The 24,461-nt window shown below is 43.3% G+C and overlaps 3 protein-coding genes across 9 annotated transcripts in view; 1 reads left to right on the forward strand and 2 right to left on the reverse strand.

The window, feature by feature from the left end:
• Positions 1 to 1,052: 1,052 nt before the first annotated feature.
• On the reverse strand, positions 1,053 to 8,071 carry ARPC5 (actin related protein 2/3 complex subunit 5). Its single transcript, XM_039483773.1, has 4 exons — positions 7,775 to 8,071; positions 5,965 to 6,037; positions 3,475 to 3,651; positions 1,053 to 2,348 (listed from the first exon to the last, which is right to left on the reverse strand). Exons 1-4 carry the CDS (start codon positions 7,915 to 7,917, stop codon positions 2,286 to 2,288), a joined length of 456 nt encoding a protein of 151 aa, XP_039339707.1. The 5' UTR covers positions 7,918 to 8,071; the 3' UTR covers positions 1,053 to 2,285.
• Positions 8,072 to 8,169: 98 nt separating this feature from the next.
• RGL1 (ral guanine nucleotide dissociation stimulator like 1) overlaps positions 8,170 to 24,461 on the forward strand; it is a 167,517-nt gene continuing 151,225 nt past the window's right edge. For 3 of the 7 annotated variants that reach the window (XM_039483766.1, XM_039483767.1, XM_039483771.1), the window contains exon 1: positions 8,170 to 8,300. The gene's annotated coding sequence lies outside the window, so the exon portion shown is untranslated. Of the gene's footprint in view, positions 8,301 to 8,434; positions 8,456 to 8,867; positions 8,886 to 24,461 lie in introns of those variants that run through there. The other 4 variants (XM_039483763.1, XM_039483765.1, XM_039483770.1 and 1 more) reach the window with 2 other exon arrangements.
• On the reverse strand, positions 10,573 to 11,697 carry APOBEC4 (apolipoprotein B mRNA editing enzyme catalytic polypeptide like 4). The gene has a single exon (XM_039484762.1). The coding sequence runs from the start codon at positions 11,695 to 11,697 to the stop codon at positions 10,573 to 10,575; it is 1,125 nt and encodes a 374-aa protein (XP_039340696.1).

Genomic DNA, 24,461 nt, shown 5'->3' on the forward strand with positions numbered 1-24,461 from the left:
AGAGCAGTGTTCTTTAATAAGCTTCCTTATGCAGCTCCTTACATGGACCTTAAAGACAGCTATAACTGGATATGATTTATAGATTTCTATTAATCAAATGTACTGCAGTCATGCCTAAATAACTTATATCATTAAAATGAGCAAGAGATTGACAGTGCATGAACTAGTGGAAATGGGAATAATGTCTATTGTCCAGATCTGCTTAGGACTGGAACAAGCCATAGATAAAATATGGAGTACATCATTCTGGTAGGGTGTTTGTTTCTGTGTATGTTAAATAGGGCAGAGACCTGTTCCCCATAAGTAGTGAGAGGATTTGGTTAACACCTTTTCTTTGTGAGCCACACTGAACTGGGAAAAGGAAACAAGACTTTAGGCTGGGAGACAGACACTTGATTTTGCCATATTAAGACTTATATCTTAACACTGTGCAACATGAACTTGGCCCGGATTACCAAAACCTTTTGTCGTATTTGACTAGCCAGTCTTTTGGCCCTAGCCCTCTTGTTTGTGTTTTTTCTTTCTGTAATTTGTCGGTACATCTTGGTTTTGTTTAAGACAACCTGAATTAGGGGGTGGATACTAGCAATGGGGCAAATCACTGCTGGGTGCCTCAGACTGACTTCAGAAAAAGCAGAATAAAGATGTACTGACAAATTACAGAAAGAAAAAACACAAACAAGAGGGCTAGGGACAAAATACTTTGGCTAGTCAAACACTACAGAAAGTTTTGGTAATCCGGGTCAAGTTCATGTCAGACAGTGTTAAGAAAAGCCAGCTACATTTTTTGAATAGTGTTGGTGTCCATGTATCTTGATTTAGGTAGAGGATTCAAGATTGCTCCAGGAAGATCCAGGCCTACGATTACTTACACATGCAAAGTGCTGCTGCAGAAACAACCTTGGCAGGAAAAAGAATGGAGGTGAAGGGCAGAAGTTGGGTGACTATTTCTGCTTTTTTCCTTCTTCAATCCTTCTGTTAGCGTGTGAATTCCTCAAATTCAGCAATAAAGCCATCAGAACAGTTAACACCAAGGAATTTGAAACATTAAGTAAATATTCAGTGACAATTTATTTTCTGATCATTTTACAAAAAAAGCAGGTATCAAAAAACGGCAAAGATTTTCACGAGTTCCTCACCAGTTTTACACAGCTGAACTGGTGTAAAATGTGAATGTAAGACACAGGCTGGCTTTGCTCCTGGTCATACACATTCAAGGTTATCCCTGGGCTGGGATGCACTGAGCCTTTGGAAAATTTTTATTTTAAAAAGCACCTGTCTTTTTTTGGGGACTTGACTTGATTCACCCAAGTCACTTTGTACTGAAATATAACATGGAATGTGTACCTGCTGGGATCAGAAATTAATCTTTTCTGGATCCCATGTACCTTAACACTGATCAAGGGACTTTGTAATGGACACATTAGGCACCAGTCTTCATTTCTCAGATTACCAAAAGGCAGCTACTACATTATGTTAGCTACAATCACTTTTTGCACCCCTGCCCCATCATGCTGCAATGGGATTTATCTGTATAACAGCCCCTTCTAATTTTCCTCATCAGGATCTCAGGTCCCAAAAAGGAAAGTTTTACTAGGTTAAAGCCCAGGGAAATGGGCCTTCATCCTTAAATATGTCATACAATTGTGTTGTGATGCCTTAGACAATTCTACAACAGTGTGACTCTCCCATTGTGGACCCAAGATTTGAATGATCAAAGGAAACCAAGATAAACCATAAATGTGAGATAGGAAAAAATGCTCAACTCACTGGATGGATATTCTGGTTCTTTTCTGAGCCAGAGCTTGTTCTTCTACTGTACTTGTGCTGTAGGGTTCAGAGTTTGACCAGGAGAAGCATAGTCCAGTTTCCATTAATAGCTGCACCATCTTTTCAAACATACAGCTTACATTGAACACTGCCTGGTTAGCTAAAGAATTAAGAGACTGCCCTGAGTCCCTCAGTATCTGCTTGGAAAGTCAGGTCAAAATCTGGCATGATAATACATGAATGCAAATCATCTTATACAAAGACTTGTGTATATGTCACTGAAATGCTTTTGAGAGTACCAAATACTCCTATTAAGAAATAAAATGGCACCTCTATTATTACCCAAACAGCAAAAGGAAATCAGATATGTGTATTTTGTCATAGATATGAAAGAGGAAGCAAGAAGGCAAGCTGAGAGACAGATGCTACCCCCAGGGCAGCAGTGGCATTTGGTTGTTTTGGTCATTGTACCAGCATTTTGCACACCCACGGCAGGCAGTCACTGGCTGCTGAACTTAAACCGTTTTTCTGGCAGTCAAGACACGGACAATGGACCCTACACCTCCAGCAGCGAGAGCCTGAAAACAGAGAAGTAACAGTTAATACAAATAACAGACTTAAAATAATAATACTCAATACAGTTAATACTCAATAACTGACTTAAGTGGCAATGCTTCAACAACAAAAATTCAAAAACAGACTCCAACAAGAAACTGCAGAACTGGAATTAATTTGCAAACTGGACACTATCAAATTAGGCCTAAATAAAGACTGGGAGTGGAAGGGTCACAACAACAAATAATTTCCCCCTACTGTTACTCACACCTTCTTGTCTATTGTTTGAAATGGGCCACCCTGTTTACATTGGCCTCATCACCACTACAAAAGTGATTTTTCCTCCCTTGGTATTCTACTGTTGAGAACAGCCCACTTCCACTTTAACTGAGTTGTCTCGTTAGCACTGACCCCCCACTTGGTAAGGCAACTCCCATCTCTTCATGTATTGTGTGTATATATACACCTGCCTACTGTTTTTTTCCACTCCATGCATCTGATGAAGTGGGTTTAACCCACGAAAGCTTATGGCCAAATAAATTTGTTAGTCTCTAAGGTGCCACAAGGACTCCTCGTTGTTTTAGTTAATACAAATTAACCGATAACACAGTAAGCACAGACAAACAATTACTACTTGGACTTCAGTACGTTTCATCTGAACATCTCAAAGTGTTCTACAGACACTAACTGTCGGCACTCTGCAATAGGGAAGCATTACTACATTCATTTTATAAATGGGGAAATGGAGTCAGGCATTAGATAACTTGCGCAAGTCAGATTCACTGGGGGAGTCAGGGCACTTGGGTTCTACTCCCAGCTAAATCCCTGACTTTGACCTTAGTTTATACTGCCTCAGTGCAAGATGACAGTTTTTAGGAAATATGCAATGGCTCATTTTCATTCTTACCTAATGCATGATCAAACTTCACCTCTAAAGTCTGCATGCATCAATATGACATAGGAAGTGTGCATTAATTTCACATGGTTCCCTGGGGAACCTTGTCCTTCCCACCCCAAGTGTTGCAATACGAACACTGGAATTTTAAGGGGAAGAAGGCTGATTCTTATTGGACTCAAGACAGAGTCATGGATGTAAGGGTCTGTGCTAATGCAAATTATCAGGCCAAATGCAACTGAGACTTAACACACCTTTTCATGCCACTGCAGTAACACAGCACTGCTGTTGTCAGAGGGGCTCTCAAACCCCTTGTAGATGTATTTCATTAGCAGATCAACTCCATTCTTGTCCAGAGATTGTACTGCCTTTTCAATATCATTGGCTTTGAAAGAGATGAGGACTTTCAGGACAACGCTTTCTGCACGATCCTGTAAACAAGGGAAAAAAAATCACAACCTGGAACTGAGCTGATCAATATTGACATGGTCTGCATCCAAATGTTAATGATCTCTCAGCTCTGGGAGGAAGAACTTTTCTGTTCTTAGCCAAACATTTTTGAATTGTTAAGGCAGCTCAAACACATACCAAGTTGTCAAGTGTCCTGTACAACAGATGTCCACACCTGCCCTACGACAGCATGACCTCAACTGACACATCTGTAATTCTAAATGAATTTCAATTTACAGCTAACATATGTAATTAATTTGTAATTAAGTTTTAGATAACAAATTAAACAGTTAGTGCCCAGTTGGGCGAAGGAAGCTAGTCTAAAAAAAAAAAAACAACTCATTTTCTTCACTGGCTTTGTAACAAGCTTGTTCTCTTCTAGGTTTCTCTCTCTGCTCACCAAGCTTGGCTTTTGTTTGCAGGACTCCACCCATAGAACTGTATAAGGGCTGTACTGAACTTTATCACTGTTAATGTTCATGCACTGGAAAGTTCAAAAGAAGTTGGAACTAATAGGACTAAGGGTTTGATTGGCTTTCCTCTCACCTCTTATTTTACATTTTGTCTGGATGGACAGCTCTGCTGTGGAATAGAAGTGATCTTAAAGGAAGGAGTCTGCTCAAATTTCAGAAGTATTCCTACTCAGCACTGTCTGAGCTCTGCTCAGCTAATACCTTAGCTTTACTCTGCATTATCCTTCTCTTCCCCCATTGACTACTGTATTGTAACTACCGCTTTAATTCTGTGTACATGTTTTACAAAATCCTTGGAAAACATCTTTAAGGCCCCGTCAGTATTACCAGCATGAAGTAGTTCCTGGTAATATGATTGCTTAATCTACACAGGTCAACCCAAACATTTGAAGCCGCAGTTAAAAGCAGCTGAACTGTCACATCCATGCTGAAATACAACTGCTAGCACCAAATGTTTCAGATAACTGCTTTTGAGAACTGACCTTGATGCCATTTCTGGATCAAGAATTTGTGTAGTGTGGTTAGGTCCTTTCATCACCCATTCTGTAAGCATCGTCCTCCCCCGCCCTCCCAAAGTAATTTTCTTCCTCTGTTCACTCAATCACCCACCTGAGAGGTAGCAATATAAAAAACCTTAACTGTCAGAATGGATTCCTCTTGTGTATAAACCCACTGAGCAAGTACTGTCTGCAGTTGCTTCCCAAAGGAATTATAGCCATTATCTTTCCCAATAAGCAGAGACACCCTGCAGCCATTTGATTTAGTGAGACTTCTCAGATATGTAGCAGAAATAGTAAGCAGGGACAGTGATTTGGTGGGAGGTTATATCCTAAAATAAGAATGAAGCCAAGAACAAGCTCACGAGACAGAGCTGCCAGATCTGCAGGTTTTCCCAAGGCTTTGGCGACACCAGTCATATTTTAAGTCTTTTTCCAAGTGGAAAAAGACTTTGTACAATGGCACCACCTTGTACAGCAGATCTGCCCCATGTGTACTGAGTCATGTGTACTTCACTGACAGAAGTTTTAATACTTTACTACAGTTAGCCCTGCAGAAGCAACTTAACTATGGGCAGCAAGTTAGATTTGTTTGCCTCCTACATCAGAATTACAGTAGCCCCTATGCAACCTCATTGTCTTTATATTATTCCTTCAATGACACCAGTGCAATTGTAATGAAAGTCACATTGTCACAGATGTAAAAGAGGGCAAAATTACCGGCAGAATCTCTTACTTGATGATGCCCTTGGTACCAAGATTGTTAGGTGATTCTTAGACCCCCAAAGTAAATTTGTAGGGCTGGCAGTTGGTGGAGAAAAATCTTTACTGGGAAGTCTGGTCTACTTTCACAAACAAACATAGAATCCTACAGCTATATTCTTACAGAGTGAATGCTTAGAGCAGAACTCCACTCTAAACAGAGCTGTGTGGGTGGCTACAGTACGGTAGATTCCTATAGCTTATCTGTGCATCTTTCAGTCTGCTTTGGGCATCCATAACACTCAAAACTAGTTTTTGAGAGCCTTGTCCGACAGGCAAGTATGTGTGCACAGTATAGTCAAAGCTTTCCTCAAAGTGGGAGTGCTTATATTTTCTAAGTTCTTATTGTAGCTAGAATTATGGACTGGACACAGTAGCTGATCAGTGCCTACTGTTTTGGGTCCTTTTTCATAGGCCTACTTGGGCAGAGTATAGTTTGGCAACAGGGAAATGCTTAATCAGTCTCAAAGAGAGAGGAAATGAGAAATCTATAGAGGGCAAGGAGAATTAGGAAAGAATTCACAGTATGGCATATAAATGTGAGAGTTATTGACTACTTCACCTTTACTGCTTGGTTCTTGGTGTTGATTGGAGGATTCTTCAGGGCTGCCTGCAATGCAGCCATCATGTTCCCTGTGAACAATGGTTAAGGAAAGATAGGGAAACAAGGACCTAGAAAGCAACAGAGCTAGTCACAATACAGTGGGGTTCATATGTAACTTGTTCATTACTAGGAATATCAGCGATGGAGTTGCTAAGAGAACATCTTCCATATTGAACACTTCAGTGGGTGCAACATAAGGTGACAAATACTAGCCAATTACTGAAAGCAATGGGACCTGTACTAAGGTGGTACAGTTTTCAGTACTGGAGAGCACCAATCATGGAACAAGGATCCAAATAATAGAAACATTTAGAATTGGTCTAATTTGGAATTTCTATCTTCAAACATCACACATAATGGCAAAATATCATCCAACAAGCTATAGCATAGCTGTTTGCACAATGCAGAATGATGTGATTGCTGAAATAAACTGTTAGTGGGAACATCTGTGCCACATAAATTGGAAAAATACCATCAGTCAGGACACCAGACTAAACATCGGCAGGAAAGGAAAGGTCAATCTGTCAGTCAATTCATCACACTGTAGTTGATTATGATTCGGGAGAGTTTTCTATTCAGATTCGTATATTACATCCACCACTATGGTATCTAAAAACCTCCCCCACCAGTGCATTAAGTGACATGACTAATGTGCACCACAGATGGAGTTCATTATAGAACAATGAGACTCCAAGACTGCCTCCATCATTGTCATGAACCAGGAGAACAAAACATGCTCTAGAGACACAGGTAATTCAGGCTTAGCAGCCCCCACTTGAATTTTCTTAAAGGGTTTCACAGTTTTGAGCACAGAAATTTGCCTTTCAGTTTTTTCCCCCCCACCTCCAGGAATTGGCAAAACTGTATCACAAAACCCATTAATCCTATGGGGGTGCAGTCTCGCCTTAAAAGGGCACTACTGAAGCGAAATGCTTTAATATGTGGAAGTGAAAAGCAATTAGATTGTCACGGACTAGGTGCAATTATTCCCATAAAAGGAAAACCACACAGCGCACACACTTCCTCCAACCCTGAAGCGGGGGTTTGAGGGCAGGACTTTTTCTTTGTCCCTCCCTCCTGCTCTCATGAGGTCAGACAAGACCACATCCTCAAGTGCGTACGCGCCCGAGAACTGGAAATACAAAAAAGCTGACTGATATTAACTTACATAAATAAAATTGTACAGGGCAATGGTCTCCATGGATAGCAGGGTGCTCAAGCCAGGGATCAGACAGACACACACTAGGAAGTTTTACATTGTTTGGAAAACATTTCATTGAAAATCTGTCGTTGTTTAAGAACCCAACACACCTGGGTTTTAATCCGTGTTTCCTACTCCTGCACTTACACTCAAAGACAACAGTTATTTATTTCATTCTGTGGGGCTAGGTGGTACTGGCTGACCTTACCCAGTCTGAAGCCTGCCCTTAGGGAGCCACAGATTTACAGGGTGAACTAGTTCGAGAGAGACAGGGCTGTGGTGAACCTGAGCAGGGGACATGGAGGATCCTCCCTCCTGCCCCCTGGACAGTAACTTTCCAGGCCAGCAAAGCCCTGGCACACTCCGTGCAGGGTGACACAGGCGAGCCCAGCCCCCCCCGTGCCCTGGGCATCCTACAAGCCTGGCAGGCTCAGTACAGGGCTGGGGACCGCCCCGCGCCCCGGCAGAGAACCGGGCAGGGCAGGGGGCCAGTCCCCTCCTCCCCTCGCGCTCCTGGCCTCAGCGCCAACGGCCGGGACTCTTTCCCCGGCGCTGGCGGAAGGATATTGCCGCAGGCAGGAATCCACCTCGCCCTCGTCGGGCCCGGCCTGGCCATCGCCTCCCTCCTCCTCGTCCACGAATTTGTTCTCGTCATACTCGTCCACATCCACGCGGCGAAAACGCGCAGAGGACACCGTGTTCTTCGCCATCACCCCGGAACCTGCCGGCGCCTCTAGGCCGCTCCCCTCCGCAGGGCGGTGCCCGCCCCCTACTGCCCGCAGTGAGCAACACTGCGCATGCGCCGGGAGTAGAGTGTCTTCCGCCTCTCACTTCCACTCACGCGCAGGAAAGATCGCGCTCTTCCTACGTAATAGCCATGCGCGCTCGCCGTTCGTGGGTAGGCGCATGCGCAACACAACTGCGAGTCTCTTTTTACGCATACGTGTTTTAAATTCCGCACCCCCTCCTCTACTGCGCATGTGTGCTAAACAGACTTCCTCTTTCGCCTGCGGCATCCGGCAGGCCTTGCGCGCAGGCGTACAGAAGGCAACCCTCAAGTGGGCGGAGGAAGGCAGGGTCCGGGGAGGAGCAGGTGAGCTGTTGCGATTGGTCGGCAGGGGGTGGTCACGTGTTCTCCCGGGGTGAGGAGGGCCGTTACCATAGGAGCTAACGGGCGCTGTATGGGGGCGAGCGGCGCTCCGCTCCCGATCCGGCCCCGCTGGGCTAGGCTGAGTCTCTGCCTGCTGGGTGGGTGAGAGCCCCGGGTACGCACCGGTGTACGGGGCGCGGCTTATCTCCAGCGGCCCGGTGTGGCCCGCCCCCCGTCTGTCCTCAGGGGCTACCGCAGGAAGGAGGTCACTGCCCCCACGGCCTGTCTGTCTCCCCTCCCGCGAGGCTTCTCCAGCGCTTTCCAGTGGGACGCCCCTGAGTGCTGACTAATTCATTCCCTCCACCTAGCTCCCCGGGAGAAGGGTTAGCGCTCAGAGCCCCATTTTGTAGATGGGGAAACTGAGGCACAGAAGTGCCCAAACTTTCAGCAGTGCCCCTTGATTTTGGCTGCTGCAGTTTCTAGATGGGCAGGTTTTCAATTTAACTTGTCTCCTTTTTGAGCAGGTATGCTCGGTGTTGCTGGAGATCTGGCCCAAAGTGTCCAAAATCAGGCTCTTAAAAAATGGAGGTAATTACAAGAACTTGGGCTACAGTGAGTTACTCACAGTCATAAGATGAATCAGTGGCAGAGTTGAGGCCAAAACCCCAAAAACTTGACTCCCAGTTCCTGCTCTTAACTCCAAACAGTAATCCCTTCCTTTATATTGCTATAAATATTTTAATCAGTTGTCTTTAATATATATTTAAATCAGATTTGAGATATTAGTATTGTATGTTAAATGGACATTGATAAGTAGTTTGAGTTCAAAATCTGGGATTTACAAAAAAGAATTTTACAGAATCTAATATGAATCATAATGCTTTCCTAATAATAATAAAAAAAAATTTAGGACATTAAACTTAGTCCTGTGGTGCTGGGAACCCAACCTCAAAAGCCTTGTGCTAATACATAACAAGGAGAAAGTGAACTTGACCAGCCAACTTTTACTGTGCAAGCTGAGTGAAATGCAGAAAGTAATACAGAAATAGTAAAAAGTACATTTACCCCCCCCCATTTTAATAGTCTGACATAAACATAAACAGATAATCTTTTAAAGTAAGATTTTTATCATGCATTCCCTTAAATAAATTTGTTCATTTTTAAAATAATTGTATATACATTAAGAAGTTCCCTTTAAAATTCCAGTCCAACTCCAATTGAAGACAATGGAAAAACTCAATCGGGATTGAAGAGGGCCCCAGGTGATTGCATGTTGTTAAGATTTAGAAGTAGGGAGTTCTCATACTATGACCCCTAACCCTGCAAAGATTCATGCAAGTGAGTTGTCCCCCTGAAGTGAAATCACTCAGCACCTTGCAAGATCAAGTGTCAGAGTGGGGACTTTGCACCTCTTGGATGCAGAATTTGTTTTGCTATGTTGCATGGACATGTGAGAGGTTAAGTATTGTTTGAACCCCTACAGAGGAGTTATGTATGGTAAGGACTAACTCACAATTAGATTCTTAGTGCTGGGGTCACAAAAATAAAAAGGATTGATTTTTACAGAATTAATTGATATATTTTTGGTTAAGGTTTCTGTAACAACACTCAAAGCCGCTTTTGCTAGAGATCACAAGTTACCAGCTTTGCTATAGAACACTGCAATTAAAACACTTTAAATATTAGTAACAAATATATTGTATTACAACAGTGAAAGCACGATCTATAAAACAACTCACTCTTCATACTCCAAATTCTATCAGCACCACCTTTTAAAACTTTATATGAAAGAGATCTCTTTGGTGTTCACTCAGTTTTATTTTTTATATATTTCTAATCTTATATATTTTTTTAAATCTAATTTAAAAATCATGTTACATGAACTTCTGGCAGATGAGAGGTGGCAGCCTTGGAGGGTAAAGGCTTTTTTATTCACAGGACAGGTAGTGGGGAATATAGTGTTCCCCCATGTATATCCACCCTTACCTGAAGGAACCACTTTTGGGATTCAGGCAGTGTTTGATCTATATTGTCCATTTCATCCTTGCCTTATGCCGAGGCTTTCAACAAGGATACTAGTTATGTTGACATCTTATATGCTGTGGATACCTCTCCAGTAAAAATCGGATTGAGACTGTCAACTTCATTTATTGTAAGTCACTAAAAGTCATTGGCAGGTACTGAATTTTCATCATTACTGGCCTAGATTGGATTTAAACGAGTGTTCTAAAGGTAAAAGTATCCATATCCTCAACATCACAGTTCTCTGAGCCATCTAGTCCTGCTGTGCATTAACTTTCATAAGAAATGGATTTACTTTTTTTTTTTGCCCTTTGGTATCTGTGGTCTTGCTACTTAAAAGTCGTTCAGTGATTTCTACCACCTGAACAGGTCTTCCATGGGAAAAGGTTTGGGAATGATTGGTATCATTAAACTCCTTAGGCATCTTTAAATGCCTTACAATATTTTTAGGTTTGGGATATAAATGTTGCCCCCCAAAAGGCAGAAACTTGCTCGTAAAAGGCACCAAATGGCTGTGACTCATCCGTGGTGGCAATCTGCTGTTCATCATTTGTGAAGGTTGCTGTGAGGGTGTGTTAGCAAAATAGTATTGCTGCAAATTCTGCTGAGGTTTTAGATTTTCATATGTTGCCTGAGGAGATGCTTTCATTAAATAAGATTTCATTCCTGTTATGTTGTTAATTTTATGTGAATTTTGTTGGTCAGCTAATGCTCTTGCAGGTAAAATTGGATGATAAAGGGTTGCTTCTGGCATACCACTCACAAAATTGTAAAGGAGGGAATGCCAGACCCTACCACATAGTGGGTTCAAAGTCACGTGAGGCCACAAGCTGGCAAGGCTTCGTAAAGCTTCGCAGTTCCATATGGACATGGGGAAATCATCCTCAGTGTGATAAAGCTGAGAGAAATAAATACAAAGGGTAACGTCTGGGTACTTTGACAAGAAATTGTAGAGCTTGCTTATGCAGCAGTGCTCAGCCTCATTACAAGGAGAGTAGTTTGAATAAAGAATTATGTATTCGATGCTGTCATAGTCATGTGTAACTGCATCCAGATAGCCGCCCATCTCAAATAACATGGACTCTGGGTGGATGTTATACTTAATGCAGTTGGTTGCATGGCCCTTTTGGACTAATGTCCCAGAAAAGCTCCTCAGTTCATAGAATATAAGGTGTTTGTTTTGCGGACTCATTAGTCCATATGGGAATCCAAAGGCCTTATGAAATTCCATATAAGGGACTCTTGCTTCTTCACCTGTCTGTATATGATAGGGGCATTTGGCACAACTTTTGCTCAGTGTCTGCCAATAATAGGGCTTTACTACCGTTCCTTGATTTGCCAGATATTCCTGGAACAAAGTTTCCCTTTCTGGGTTCATACTGTACTGGAAAATCTCCCCACTCATATTTCTGTAATGGACAGTCCTGAAAGAAGAAAAAAGAACTCGTAATTTATCCCTCCCATTTCCTTTGCTCTTACACTGCAAACATTAAAATGCATATTTGCCTCTAAAGAATAAGCTCCTGCACAAGTACAGACGAGAGCTTTGTGGATTGCAGCTTCAAGTGAAGAGAGGGCAAGTTGGCAATACAAGTTTCAAGATTGTCTTTGTCTTTGCACGCCTGCCTTCTGTGTTTAAAATAAATTAATCAGAAAATATCTCTTCCTGCTACTACCTCCCCTCTCACAAAAGTACAAAGCATATAATGAAAGCATTGCATACTTTTCAGAAATTGGATCACTAGATTTGCTGTATACAATCTGAGCACAATCAAATATTTTAAAAAAGGTATAATTACCATCAATACATCTCCAGACAGGACAGTAGTCAATGTGTATGTAGTCCACTTCACAGGCTTTCCTGAGTCCAGTTGTTGATTCCCATTTTAGTCTAATAAATATTACAAACTTGAGGGGGTGGGCGTTAAGATCATTTGTTCAATTGTGAAAAAACGGTTGTTTTTTCTCATCTCCCATAGACCAGCATGTAGTTTTGTTGTATAACTTTATTGAGGCATGGCAACCCTACTAATCATGGTGAAGACTCTAAAGGCAACCTCATTTTGATGTTTGCAATTGCCAGATGCTAGGATACGCAGACACAAACAAGACTTTTTCATTTGTTTGTATTTCAGTCTGCTGGGTTTAGCTTTCTTTCCTTTGCCTGTCGGTATTTCATTTTCCCTCTTCATTTATTAAGTTCTTTTAATTTTTTTCAGACATTTTGGTATAAGTGGGTTTTTGGGGTGGGGGTGGGAATAAAAGATGCACAGATAGAATAAACCAAAATATTTATTTGGCATATTGATGCTAAGTAACTATTTATTATTCATCTGTAGTGCCAATCTGACAGAGGCACCATTGTTTTAGGTATTGCACATACACGTAACACAAAATAGTCCCTGCTTCAATCTTGACTTTGCTAAAGTCCTTGCCTAGGTTTATGATCGTTGGATCTTTAATAAGGGTGTAAGCAGTCTGATATACAGTGGGCCAAATCGTGCTAATCATACTCTCAAAAAACTCCAAATAGGAGTTAATAGGAGTTTTGCATAAATTAAGTAAGATGTGGCGTAAAAGATGCTCTCGCTAATTATTTTCCTGTGTCAGTTGGATCCAGGCACTTCCTTTTCAAAAAGCTCCAGTGGGTTCCCCCTTTCCCACTGATTCAAGTTTAAATTTCCCATCATTGCTTTCAAGGCCCTGCTTGGCTTCCCTCCTTCCACCTGCATCATGGCTCTTATTACATTCCTGCAAATCCTCTTTGCTTTGCTGACTGGAACTTCACTACTTCTTTTGTTTCCTTGTCACACTCCTGTCTTTGTGCCAAATTCATAGCTTTTTCATGTGCATGGAACAATCTCTTGAAGCAGGTCCTCATCTGCTTCTAATTTAGGGTCCTCCTAAAGAGTCTCTTCCTGAAGCCCACAAACACTGTCCTTGTGATCTTGAAAATATTCACTCTGAGTGTCCTATTGTGTTCAGTCTTCTATGTGTCTGTCTTGATCACTGTAATTTCATCAGGGCAAGGACTCTGTATCCGTTTTCTACACTGATAAGCACATTGGTGCTTAAATAGTACTCATAATAATAAAAAAAAGTAGTTCTGAGGAAGAAAAAATCCTCAGTGTGTGGATAAACACCTGTTGAGGGGCTTATCTGCACCTGTCTAGACCTCCTACAGTTTGCCAATACTAGCAAATAGAAAAAAGGTGAAGCATTTGGAGAAAGGTGTGTGTTACTGTTGCCTTCCATGACCAGTGAGACTGGCCACAAGATGGCATCGTAGCACACAAGTGGTGTTGAGCATTTTATATTCACTGGCCATAAAAATGGTTTGAACTTTATTCTGTGGTGTTTGCAGTGTTGCTGTAGCCATGTCAACTTTATTCTGTGTATGCAGTGTTTTTGCAACCATATTGGTCCCAGGAAGTTAGCGATATAAGGTGGCTGAATTAATATCTTTTATTAGTCCAATAAAAGATATAACCTCACCTACCTTGTGACTTTATTATAACATTTAACAAGGTGCTGCCAAAAAGACCTTAAGTTTGACCTCTTCCCCTAAAACTTCATGTAGCTCTGCTACAACAACAACAAATCTTCTAGCCTCCCAGATTAGTGCTGCAGTATCCTAACTGAGGAGCTCGGAGCCCCAGGGAAACCCGTCAAGGACTCTGGGTTTAATTGGGACTGTGTGCATGTGACCTGAGTGCATATGTGCATCTGCCCTCTCCTTCCCTACCAGCTCTGTCCTTGTGAGCCTGCAGGGGCTTAAATTGACAAAGATCCTGCACCATAGTGCTTCAGGCTGCAGCATTCTCATCAATTTAAATCCCCTGCCAAGTAAGAAGAACAGAGCCGACAGGGGAGCGGAATCCAAATGAATCAGTGAATACAGCAGAGCTCTGCTTCTCATTTGCCACATACACTATTCTCATAGTAGAGAATTGTGGGTCAAAAGAGGAAGAGTGGCAAAAAAAAATCAAAAAACCCTCAAGCAAAATTAAACAAAACTTACCACTCAGCAGGTTCTGAGGACAAGTCAGCATCTGTGCCTTGTTTTTTAAATTGTCAAAAAAAGGAAAAAAAAAAAAAAGGGCTAGATGCCAATTTAGTTGTACAAACTCTATTTAACTTTCTTAAGTGTCCAGGTCTGGTGGATGAAGCAGCTGGTGACCTTATGGAACTCTCCAGAAAAAGAAATTTTTTGTCAAGTGTACAGCTGTAGTCAATAACACTGAGCACTTACCTAGCACATCTCATCCTCAAAGCACTTTATAAACATTAGCAAATGGTTTAGTGGTTAAAATACAGAATGGTGAGAGGGGCACTGTCACAGAGTTTTGGGGAGACAAAGCCCTGCACCCCCAGCTTCCTGTTATTCACCATGACTCTCAGCCAGCCAGTAAAACAGAAGGTTTATTTAGACGACAGGAACACAGTCCAAGACAGGTCTTGTAGGTACAGACAAGAGGACTCCCTCAGTTAGGTCCATCTTGGGGGCGGGGGGTGTCCCAGGGAGGCCAAAGCCCCGTCTGGGCTCCCCTCCACTTTCCTGGGCCAGGAGGCCATCTGATTTCTTTGTTCTCCAACACCTTCAGTTGGCACCTTTGCAGAGGAGGGGCCCAGGCCATCAATTGCCAGGAGACAGGGTGTCAGCCATTCTCTGTGCAGACAGCATCACACTGACCTCCTAGGACTCTGCAACAATCACACACCCCTAGACCAGGGGTCGGCAACCTATGACACGTGTCTGTCTGGGGGCAGGGGTATGGATAAGGGTTGGGGCAGTCAGGCGACAGATAGGGGGTAGGTTCCTAGGGGGGCAGTTAGGGTGAGGGGGGTCTCAGGAGAGGGCAATCAGGGGACAAGGAGCAGAGAGGGGCGGTGGGGCACAGCTGCTCCCTGCTAGTGGCACTGTTGCCTTTGCAGGGCTGTTGCCCCCCTGCACCGCACCGGCTCCTCCATGGGCTCGCTGCTGCCGCAAGCAGGACGCTCTGGCTCTCTGGTGCCTCCGGAAGGCGGCTCCTCCCCACCAAGCTGCTGCAGCAGCCCAAGCACGGCAAAGCCATTGAGTGGACTCGGGGCAGGGACCACCTGGGTGGGGTGGGAAGGGAAGGACTTGTGGGGGGGCTGTGCACCCTCCAGGGGATTTCAGGGGGCGGGGAGGGGGGAACCTGGTCTGCGGAGCAGCCCCTGGGCATAGCTGGCCCCTGGGGTCTATAAAGGCTCATTGAGATTTGCCCCTCAATGAACTGATCTGCAAGGAGTGGGGGCAAGGTAGAAGTTTCGCCTAGGACACAAAATATCCTTGCACCGGCCCAGCCCCAGGGAGTGTGTGCACCCCAGGTTAAGAACCACTGCACTAAACTGATAAGATCTGTATTTTAATCTAATTTTAAATGAAGCTTCTTAAACATTTTAAAAAACTTGTTTACTTTGCATACAACAATAGTTTATAGACTTAGAGAGAGAAACCTTCTAAAAACATTAAAATGTATTACTGGCACGCGAAACCTTAAATTAGAGTGAATAAATGAAGACTCAGCACACCACTTCTGAAAGATTGCTGACCCCTGCCCTAGACACTCGAGAAATGCATTGGGAAAACTGAGGCATCCACACAGCGCTCAGAGGAAACATTAAGAGCATTCCCACTTCGTCACAGGCACTATTCCCAGCATTGCCCCTCTGATTGTGCCACTGGGCTGGATTGTTTACAGGGACAGTGGCTTCTGATTCTGGGAGCCTAAGTTGAAACACTAGGTCTGATTTTTATTTTTTTATTTATTTATTTTTTTTGCTAAGCACTCAGAACTCTAGCTGAAGTTAATGGGTGCTGTGGATGCTCAGCACTTGTGAAAGTCAGACTCAACGTGTATCCAATTGGACACTTAACTGAAGCACCCCAAAACGGTGATCATTTTTGTTAGCCTTAAAGCCAAATTTTACAATCCTTACTCAGGAAAAAATGCTGTTGATTCCAATGGGAATTTTGCCCGACTAAGGGCCCAGGGTTTGGTCCTATAGTTTTGTGTCTTTTCCCCTTCTGTAGAAAGGGGCTATAGTACTTATATATGGCAGAGGCAAGGGGTTGTGAGCCAACAAATTAATATCTGTAAAGTGTGCTGAGTTCCTTAGATTATGCTGTAGGAGAATCAATATTTTATTTATTATCCTTAATTCTGTTTGTTCATAAAAATTAACCAGTGCACAGGCTTAGGGAACAATAAGGACCCTCAGAAGTCTTTGTCCAGCCAAGAGCTCTTCCAGCCCCTCTCTTCTACTTACCTGCTTTCTTTATGGACTTAACCCTGTATTGGTCAATGGGGGAGTTTTCCATCTGCAGGAGGAACACAGGCTTTTTGGGCTGCAGCAGAGTGGAGAGTGGGTCTTTAATTTTTGGGGTGAGGGGGTGAGGGGAGAGAAATCTGCCAAGTGTCTCTCAAAAAATCTTTTTGTATGGAATATGGTTACATTGCATAAAAGCATCATCCTGACATAATACAGTGATAGGCATGGCATTCTCTAGGCATTCCAAACGCATTCCAGTAAAATCTTAAACCACAACCCAAACGTGTATTCTCTATATATAGGAATCCCTTCATCTACCCATGAAATGCAGCCATCTCTAGGGCAGAGAGCAGTTGCCATTTAACAGTGCACAACAGCACTATACAACTCTTTATGGAAGGAAGTGAAGAGGATTATTGTATTCAGTTAAACTACAGGGTGAATTTAAGTGATCAGCATATTCAAATTCAAGTTGGAATTTGGCCAAGACATGGTATATTTCCCTCAAGAACAAATGGCCTAACTGGTCAGGACCTCACCTTTACATCTTCTCCAAATACTAGATGCAATCATGTACCTCTTCAGAATCTGTGACTTTCCTTACACCCCAATCTATCCCAAGTTTGCCAATTTCGAGTGCAATTACTGATATTGGTTTTATTTACTTAAAATAATAACATGATTTATCAAGATTTCTTTTGCATCAAAGGAAATACACAGATTAAAGGTTTATATGGAACTAGGCAAAAGTTTAACCAAAGTATAGATATAGTTCCAGAAGTGTGATAGTGAGTTTTTTTCTCCATTAATTAGCCAAATTAAAAAGCCAAAGATTGCTTTCTCTAGTACAAATATACTTATGTTTACATAAGGGGGATCTAGTATTCCCCCTCTAAGTAATGCACTTTGTACAAGAATGACACCCCCCCTTTTTTTTTTTTTTTTTTTTGCTGCTGAATCTCTGAGAGTTGAAATTCTGTAGCATTTCTTAGCACTGCCTGGTTCAAAATAATCTCTACTGGAAAGCATTTTACACATGACTTCATTCAGTAATAAGTTTATCTGAGTTCAAAGTACAGAAGGGTCATGTGGTCCTTAAACAATCAGAAACTTAATGTTTCTGTTCTATCTTAAGACTTTAAATATAAGAGGTGGGGAGGGGGCAGGGCCGGCTTTAGGCCAATTCAACCAATTGCCCTGAATCGGGCCCTGCGCCCAAGCCCCGCTGGTGTGCTGTACCGGGGTGGCTCGGCTTCCCCAGGGGGCAATTTAAAGAGCCTGGGGCTTCCAGCAGGGGCTGGAGCCTCAGGCCCTTTAAATTGCCACCAGAGCCCCACTGCTGGAGCCCTGGGATAGGGCTGCGGGGCTCTGGGAGCTACTTAAAAAGTCTGGGGCTCCCATTGCTTCTACTGCCCCAGCCCTTTAAACAGCCGCTGGAGCCCTGCCACTTCCCCAGCGCTCCCACAGCTATTTAAAGGGCAGGGGTGGTAGAAGCAGGGGAGCCCTGGGCCCTTTTAAATAGCCCCCAGAGCCCTGGGGTAGCGGGGGGGGGCAGCTGCCTCTGCCGCCCTGGTCCTTTAAATAGACCCCGGAGCCCCGCCGCTTCCCCAGGGCTCCCGCGGCTATTTAAAGGGCTGGGGTGGTGAAAGCAGGGGAGTCCTGGGCTGCTGCTGCTGCTGCTACCCTGGTGGGGGAGGAAGGAAGAGGGGGCACTCACCATATAGGGTGGGCTGCACCCCCTGCCCACAGCCAGCCCCTGCTGCACCCCCTGCCCGCACCAGCCCCGTACTCCCTGCCTGCAGCCAGCCCATCTCCAGCCAGCCCCACACCCCCTGCTCTGCTTCCATCCCTGCACCCCCTGCCCTGCCCGCACCAGCCTGTCTCCAGCCAGCCCCACACCCCCTGCCTGCAGCCAGCCCCTGCCGCACCCCCCTGCCCTTCCCGCACCAGCTCTGCACCCCCTGCCCTGCCTGCACCAGCCCCGCACCCCCTACCTTGTCTCCAGCCAACCCCTGCTGCACCCTCCTGCCTGAAGCCAGCCAGTCCTGCACTTCTCTGTCTCCAGCCCTGCCAACCCCTGCCACACACCCCTGCGGGCCTGCCTGAAGCCAGCCAGCCCACCCCACCCCACATCCCCATCTCCAGCCAGCCCCGCACTCCTTGCCCTGCCTGCAGCCAGCCCCTACCTCCAGTCAGCCCCTGCCCTGCCTCCAGCCAGCCCCATGTCCACTGCTGCCCTGCAGTTCCCAGGGCAGTAACCCTGCACACCTGCTTCAATGAGGGGGGCAGGGAGCAGCTGGGACCCACACATGTGCACACCCTAGGGTGACCAGACAGCAAGTGTGAAAAATCGGGACAGGGGGTGGGGGGTAATAGGATCCTAGGTAAGAAAAAGACCCCAAAATTGGGACTGTCCCTATAAAATCGGGACATCTGGTCACCCTAGCACACCCCCAGGGAGTGGTGGGGACCCACACATGTGAAACGGAGCTCATTTCTAGTTCAGGCCCATCTTTTTAAAAAAGAACTTTAGGTAGGGTTAACATACAGCCGTTTTTTCTTGGACATGTCCAGCTTTTTGGTTCTCAATTTGCCATTCGGGAGGAATTTTTAAAAATATGGACGTATGGTAACCCTATTGGTACAAAAAATACATACTGTGGCACATCTCTTAAATCAGAACTTTTTATAGGGAACCGGTTGCTAAGAAATGAAAGGCTTTTTTTTACATATTTTTTTTTTTAGTCATCCCTGCCTGGGCCCCGTCGAAAATGTTCGAATTGGGCCCCGCACTTCCTAAAGCTGGCCCTGGGAGAGCGGAATAGCAGGATGTGATCCAAAGCTGTTTTTGATTTAATGCTTTAGTTTCATTTGGAGACTTGGGGCTGGATCCTGCAAAGTGCCCTCAACTCCCGTTTGTCCTAATGTTTGTGTCTCACTGTTTTTACACAAGTGTAACTTCACTGACTTCAGTGGAGTTACTCCCAGTGTACACTGGAATAAATGAAATTAGAATCAGGCCCCTTGATCCCAATATTGTTGTGAACAGTGAAGACTGTAATAAAGGGAAGATGACCCGGCATCTATTTTGGTATTTGTAGCAACAGCAGCAATAGACAGCTGATGAAAATATTGTTGGGGGCTGGAGAAAAGTGAAAGCCAGGGTGCAGGGTTTGTGAATTCAGTGCATGCAAAAATAGGAAATTGCTTTGCCTTTAACCAGGAACACAAAAGCTGCTTAATCCTCATCTACATTGCACCAAATATTTCAGTGCTGGCCTTCCTTTGAGCAGAATGTGCTAATGATACTGAACTGTCTGGTGATTTTTATGAAATTGATGGTGGAGACTGGGGTGAAGATACTTAATACATTTTCACTGATGAGTTACACTAGGATTTGCAAATCGGATGCGCAGAATGAAAAACTGGTGCAGTGCACCACTTAGCCTCCAAGTAATTTAGCTATTATGGGATAATCTCCGTAACTAGCTTTTTAACATAGTTTTAAAATCATCAGGACATGTTGCCATCTTTGCAAATTGCACTAATATTTTTTCCTCTTAAAGAACCAGGCTGTTCCCTCCACCCAGTGTTTTGTCGTCCTGAGGGAGAGTACAGACATATCTGAGATAGACCTGTAGCCTTTGGGCTTGAAAGAGACAACATATATATGTTTGAACCAATGATCACCTATGAAAGCTCAGTGAGAAATGGGAGCCTGAAGAGAGACAGTAAGTCAGTGTAGTGAAGAAATCACTATTTCTAAGGCACGTTTTATTTGTTCATAAAAATTCTGATCAAGGCTCTGGTCCTACAAAAGAACAAATGAGAGTATTCCGATTGATGTCATTGGGACTTGTGCATAAAGTTAAGCACATGTGTAGGTCTTTGCAGGAGACCAAAGCAGTAATGCCTGCTAAAGCTAGTTCATGTATTGTATGCGGGCTGAGAACAGACCTCTAAGAAGAGTAATAAATACTGTAGAAAGCTAGACAAATTCATACCTGGTTTACCTTAGAGATGAATTTGGCTCAATGTGTGTGTGGTTGAAAGTGTGTAAATGGAAGCCAGAGGCCAGATACCCTGAATCACAAGTTCAGATTTTAGGATTCTGCATCCTCTCAACATAAATAAATTTAGTTCTGTGCATTTTGCTCTGGCAGTATTACCAAACCCAAGCATTCAAAAATCACAAGTCAAGCACTAAAAAACTCATGAGATTTAAAAAAAATAAACGGGGAGGAAGGGGAGTGGTTTCTTTCCCTTCTGATGTTGGAATGTTTAGATCTCACATTTTCATGCTTTTCTCTTTAGTCACAAGGGCTAGAAAATTATCTTTTGAGTTTTTTTTGTTTTTGTTTTTTAAAGGACAGCTGAGCTTCTTGATTCCATCATCTGGGACTCAAACAAAAGCACCAAATAATGTGAGACTCCCATTACAAACCACCCAGATCTTAAAAACCTCAGCCCTCTCCATGCTATATGAACATTAAAGTGCCCATGATATTTTTGTAATGTTAGGGATTTGCCAACATTTTTCTTTTCCCACACTGGTGGGTGGTATGTTGCCACTCTCACGCTATCAACTCCAGCATAGTTCCCTGTGTTGTACCAGTGTAATGGAGGTGAGGCTGGAAGATCTGCTGTTACACAGATAGGCTTATCCTCCCCTCTGTGACATCAATGGGCACAGTTTCTATCTGGGACTGTTGCATATACATGTGCACACACACACATTTCTTTTTAATTGATTTGGGTTGAGGATCTAGCCCCTGTTGACATCAGCTTGCCAGTAGAGGGAGAGTAGTTTGCTTCACATCACTAAAGATACTGAGCCTGATTCTTCTTATTCATACCAGTATAAATCAAAAATAACTCTATTAAAGTCAGTGGAGTTACTCTGGCGTAAATGAGGAATGTGATCAGAATCGGACCATGAATGCATGCTGGTTCCGCCAAAGTGTTGCTTAGCCTCATCAATCCATATGTGTATATTAATTTAGGAGGTTCTGCTTTCTCTTTATTGAGAATAGTGTCCATAAGTGATGTCAGTAGAGCTGGTTGGGAATTTTTCAATGAAATGCTTTATCAGAAAATGCTGATTTGTCAAATCTGAAACTTTTTGTGGAAACTTATTAGTTTCAACAAAAAAATTGTCAGGAAGGCTTCTCAGGTTCTGGATAGCATTTAGAGAGACCCCTATCCCCCAGAATAGCCAATAGCTGGGTGGCTAGAGTGCTCATCTGGTGCTGATCTGCATCTCCCACATCCTAGGCTAGTCTCGCCAATGGCATATTAGCTATTCTGAGGTGAATATTTCTCTACTTTAAATTTTTGAAAGGTCTAGTTTTTGTTCTGATGCAGAATGAAAGCAAATGCTGAAACCTCCCTTTTTTTTTTTTTTTTTTTTTTGGCAAATGTGAATTTTTGTTTTTGCGCCAGCCCTACATGTCACATCCGTGGTTGGGAAAGATCAGAACTATGGATACATATTTTTTATTTTTACCTTACAAATAAAGCTGTCTTGTACTATATATTCGGCTAGTGATATCTAAAATGAAGCAACAGCAATTGAAAGCTGTACAAATAATGTATTGAACTTGTGCACAGTTATTTAAATGGGGATTGCTGAACAATGATGTATGCTATTGGCATGGGAGTCCAAGTGCTAAATTGATGAATTATTTGTCAGTGTCCTATTTCTGGCCAAGTATAATAAATGATCTAGAAACAATATGGAATCCTAAATTGAACTGCACAAGACTCTTCTTTTTACTCTGGATTTTGCTTGAGTGTGGTGCTGGTAATTTGGTTAGTGATTTGTCCATTTTTGTATAAATTCTGGGGCCATGTTCTCATCTTGGCCACTGCAGGGAAAATACAGAGTAGGTCACCTGCTGGAGTTACTCTGTGTTTAACCTGATATCAGACTCTGGCCCTGAGTTTTTAGAGTTCTGTACATGTGCTCTGAAATTGTAATTGAGCACATTATAGAAACCAATAAATACATTCAATTATTGGCTGAGCTGAAACTATTGTTGCCGCATGATTTCTGTTCAATATTGGAAAAAAATGAACAAAGGTTTTTTTGTTTGTTTTAACAAATAGATGGCAATTGCCTCTGGCTGTGCAAAGAGATTAAACCTGAGAAAATGGAAGATAACATGTATTCTAGCTTTGAAAGACTAGTAAAATGAAAAGGCAGAAACTGTCCTATATGAGCAGTAGTTTATAAGATGAACAAAGCTGTGAATTTCTGTATGCTGCAGGAGGACCTGGTTGCTCAAATAATGGGCAATAGAGATATCATTAGGAAGTTTAAATGAGTTGTGGCCTTCCCTAAGGAGACATGATGGAGCAGACCAGATTTTGTTTTGTGTTGAGAGTGTTTGTTTGCTGTTTGTTGCTTTTAATTTGGTCATAAAAAGGTAAGGTGTCTCCTTTACTCCCCTCAGCTCCCTCTCAATAAGGTGTGATGGAGCAAGGCCGGATGGCTACAGGAAAGTACTCAGGAACAGGTATGTTAGTCCCAGGCTAAGCAAATCCCTAGTACCATGGGAACGAAAACAGCAGTTGCTCCAGGGTAATTAAGGCACCTGGGGCCAATTAAGAACTTTCTAGAAGGCACCGGAGAGAGCTACATTGATTGGAGCACCTGCAGCCAATCAGGGCAGGCTAATCAGGGCACCTAGTATAAAAAGGGGAGCTCACTCCAGCCAAGCAGGAGGAGCCAGAGGAGAGAAGTGCGTGTGAGGAGCTGGGAGCAAGAGGCACAAGGAGCTGAGACTGAGAGGGTGTGCTGCTGGAGGATTGAGGAATTATCATACAATCAAGCATTATCAGACACTAGGAGGAAGGACCTGTGGTGAGGATAAAGAAGGTGTTTGGAGGAGGCCATGGGGAAGTAGCCCAGGGAATTGTAGCTGTCATGCAGCTGTTATAAGAGGCACTATAGACAGCTGCATTCCACAGGGCCCTGGGCTGGAACCCAGAGTAGAGGGTGGGCCCGGGTTCCCCCCAAACCTCCCAACTCCTGATCAGACACAGGAGGAGTTGATCCAGACTGTGGGTTCCACCAGAGGGGAAGATCACTGAGGTGAGCAAATCTGCCAAGAAGCGCAGGACCCACCAAGGTAGAAGAGGGACTTTGTCACAAAGGTGATTGCTTAAGTCACAGGCTGAGAAGCTCCTCCTAACTTATATAAATTACACTGGTCTACAATTTTTGAGAAGTCGTCTGCTTCAGAGATAAAATGTGGTATTTATTATGTATTTTGATGTGCTGAATTCAAATATGACAAAACAACTGATTGGCTACCGTTTCTAAGATATTTAAGTTTTTACATTTTATGTCTATGTATATTGTGTAGATAGTAGAGTTTTAATCATAAATTGTAAACCTAGGTGTTTTCATGTGTTTATGGTTACTTTACATGATAACATTTCACTTGTCCTGTTTATGTAACACTTTAAAAATCAGCAGAAGGGTTATATAACTAAAATTTATTATGAAACAAAAGGCAAAAAACTATTATGTACATAGTTTAGTCCTATTCAGTGTTTACTCGGTGCTTCTTGGCTTGTCTCTTGTATTCATTAAATGGAGCATCTCTTGTCACTGTCCAGCAATAGTCTGCAAGCATTGATGGGCTACATTTGCCCTGATAGCGTTTCTCCATTGTTGCAATGTCCTGGTGAAATCGCTCACCGTGCTCGTCGCTCACTGCTCCGCAGTTCGGTGGAAAAAACTCTAGATGAGAGGAGTGCAAAAAATGTATCTTTAGTGACATGTTGCAACCAAGGCTTTTGTATGCCTTGAGGAGGTTTTCCACCAATAACCTGTAG

This window comes from Mauremys reevesii, linkage group 8 (genome assembly GCF_016161935.1).
Source record: "Mauremys reevesii isolate NIE-2019 linkage group 8, ASM1616193v1, whole genome shotgun sequence".
NCBI lineage: Eukaryota > Metazoa > Chordata > Testudines > Geoemydidae > Mauremys > Mauremys reevesii.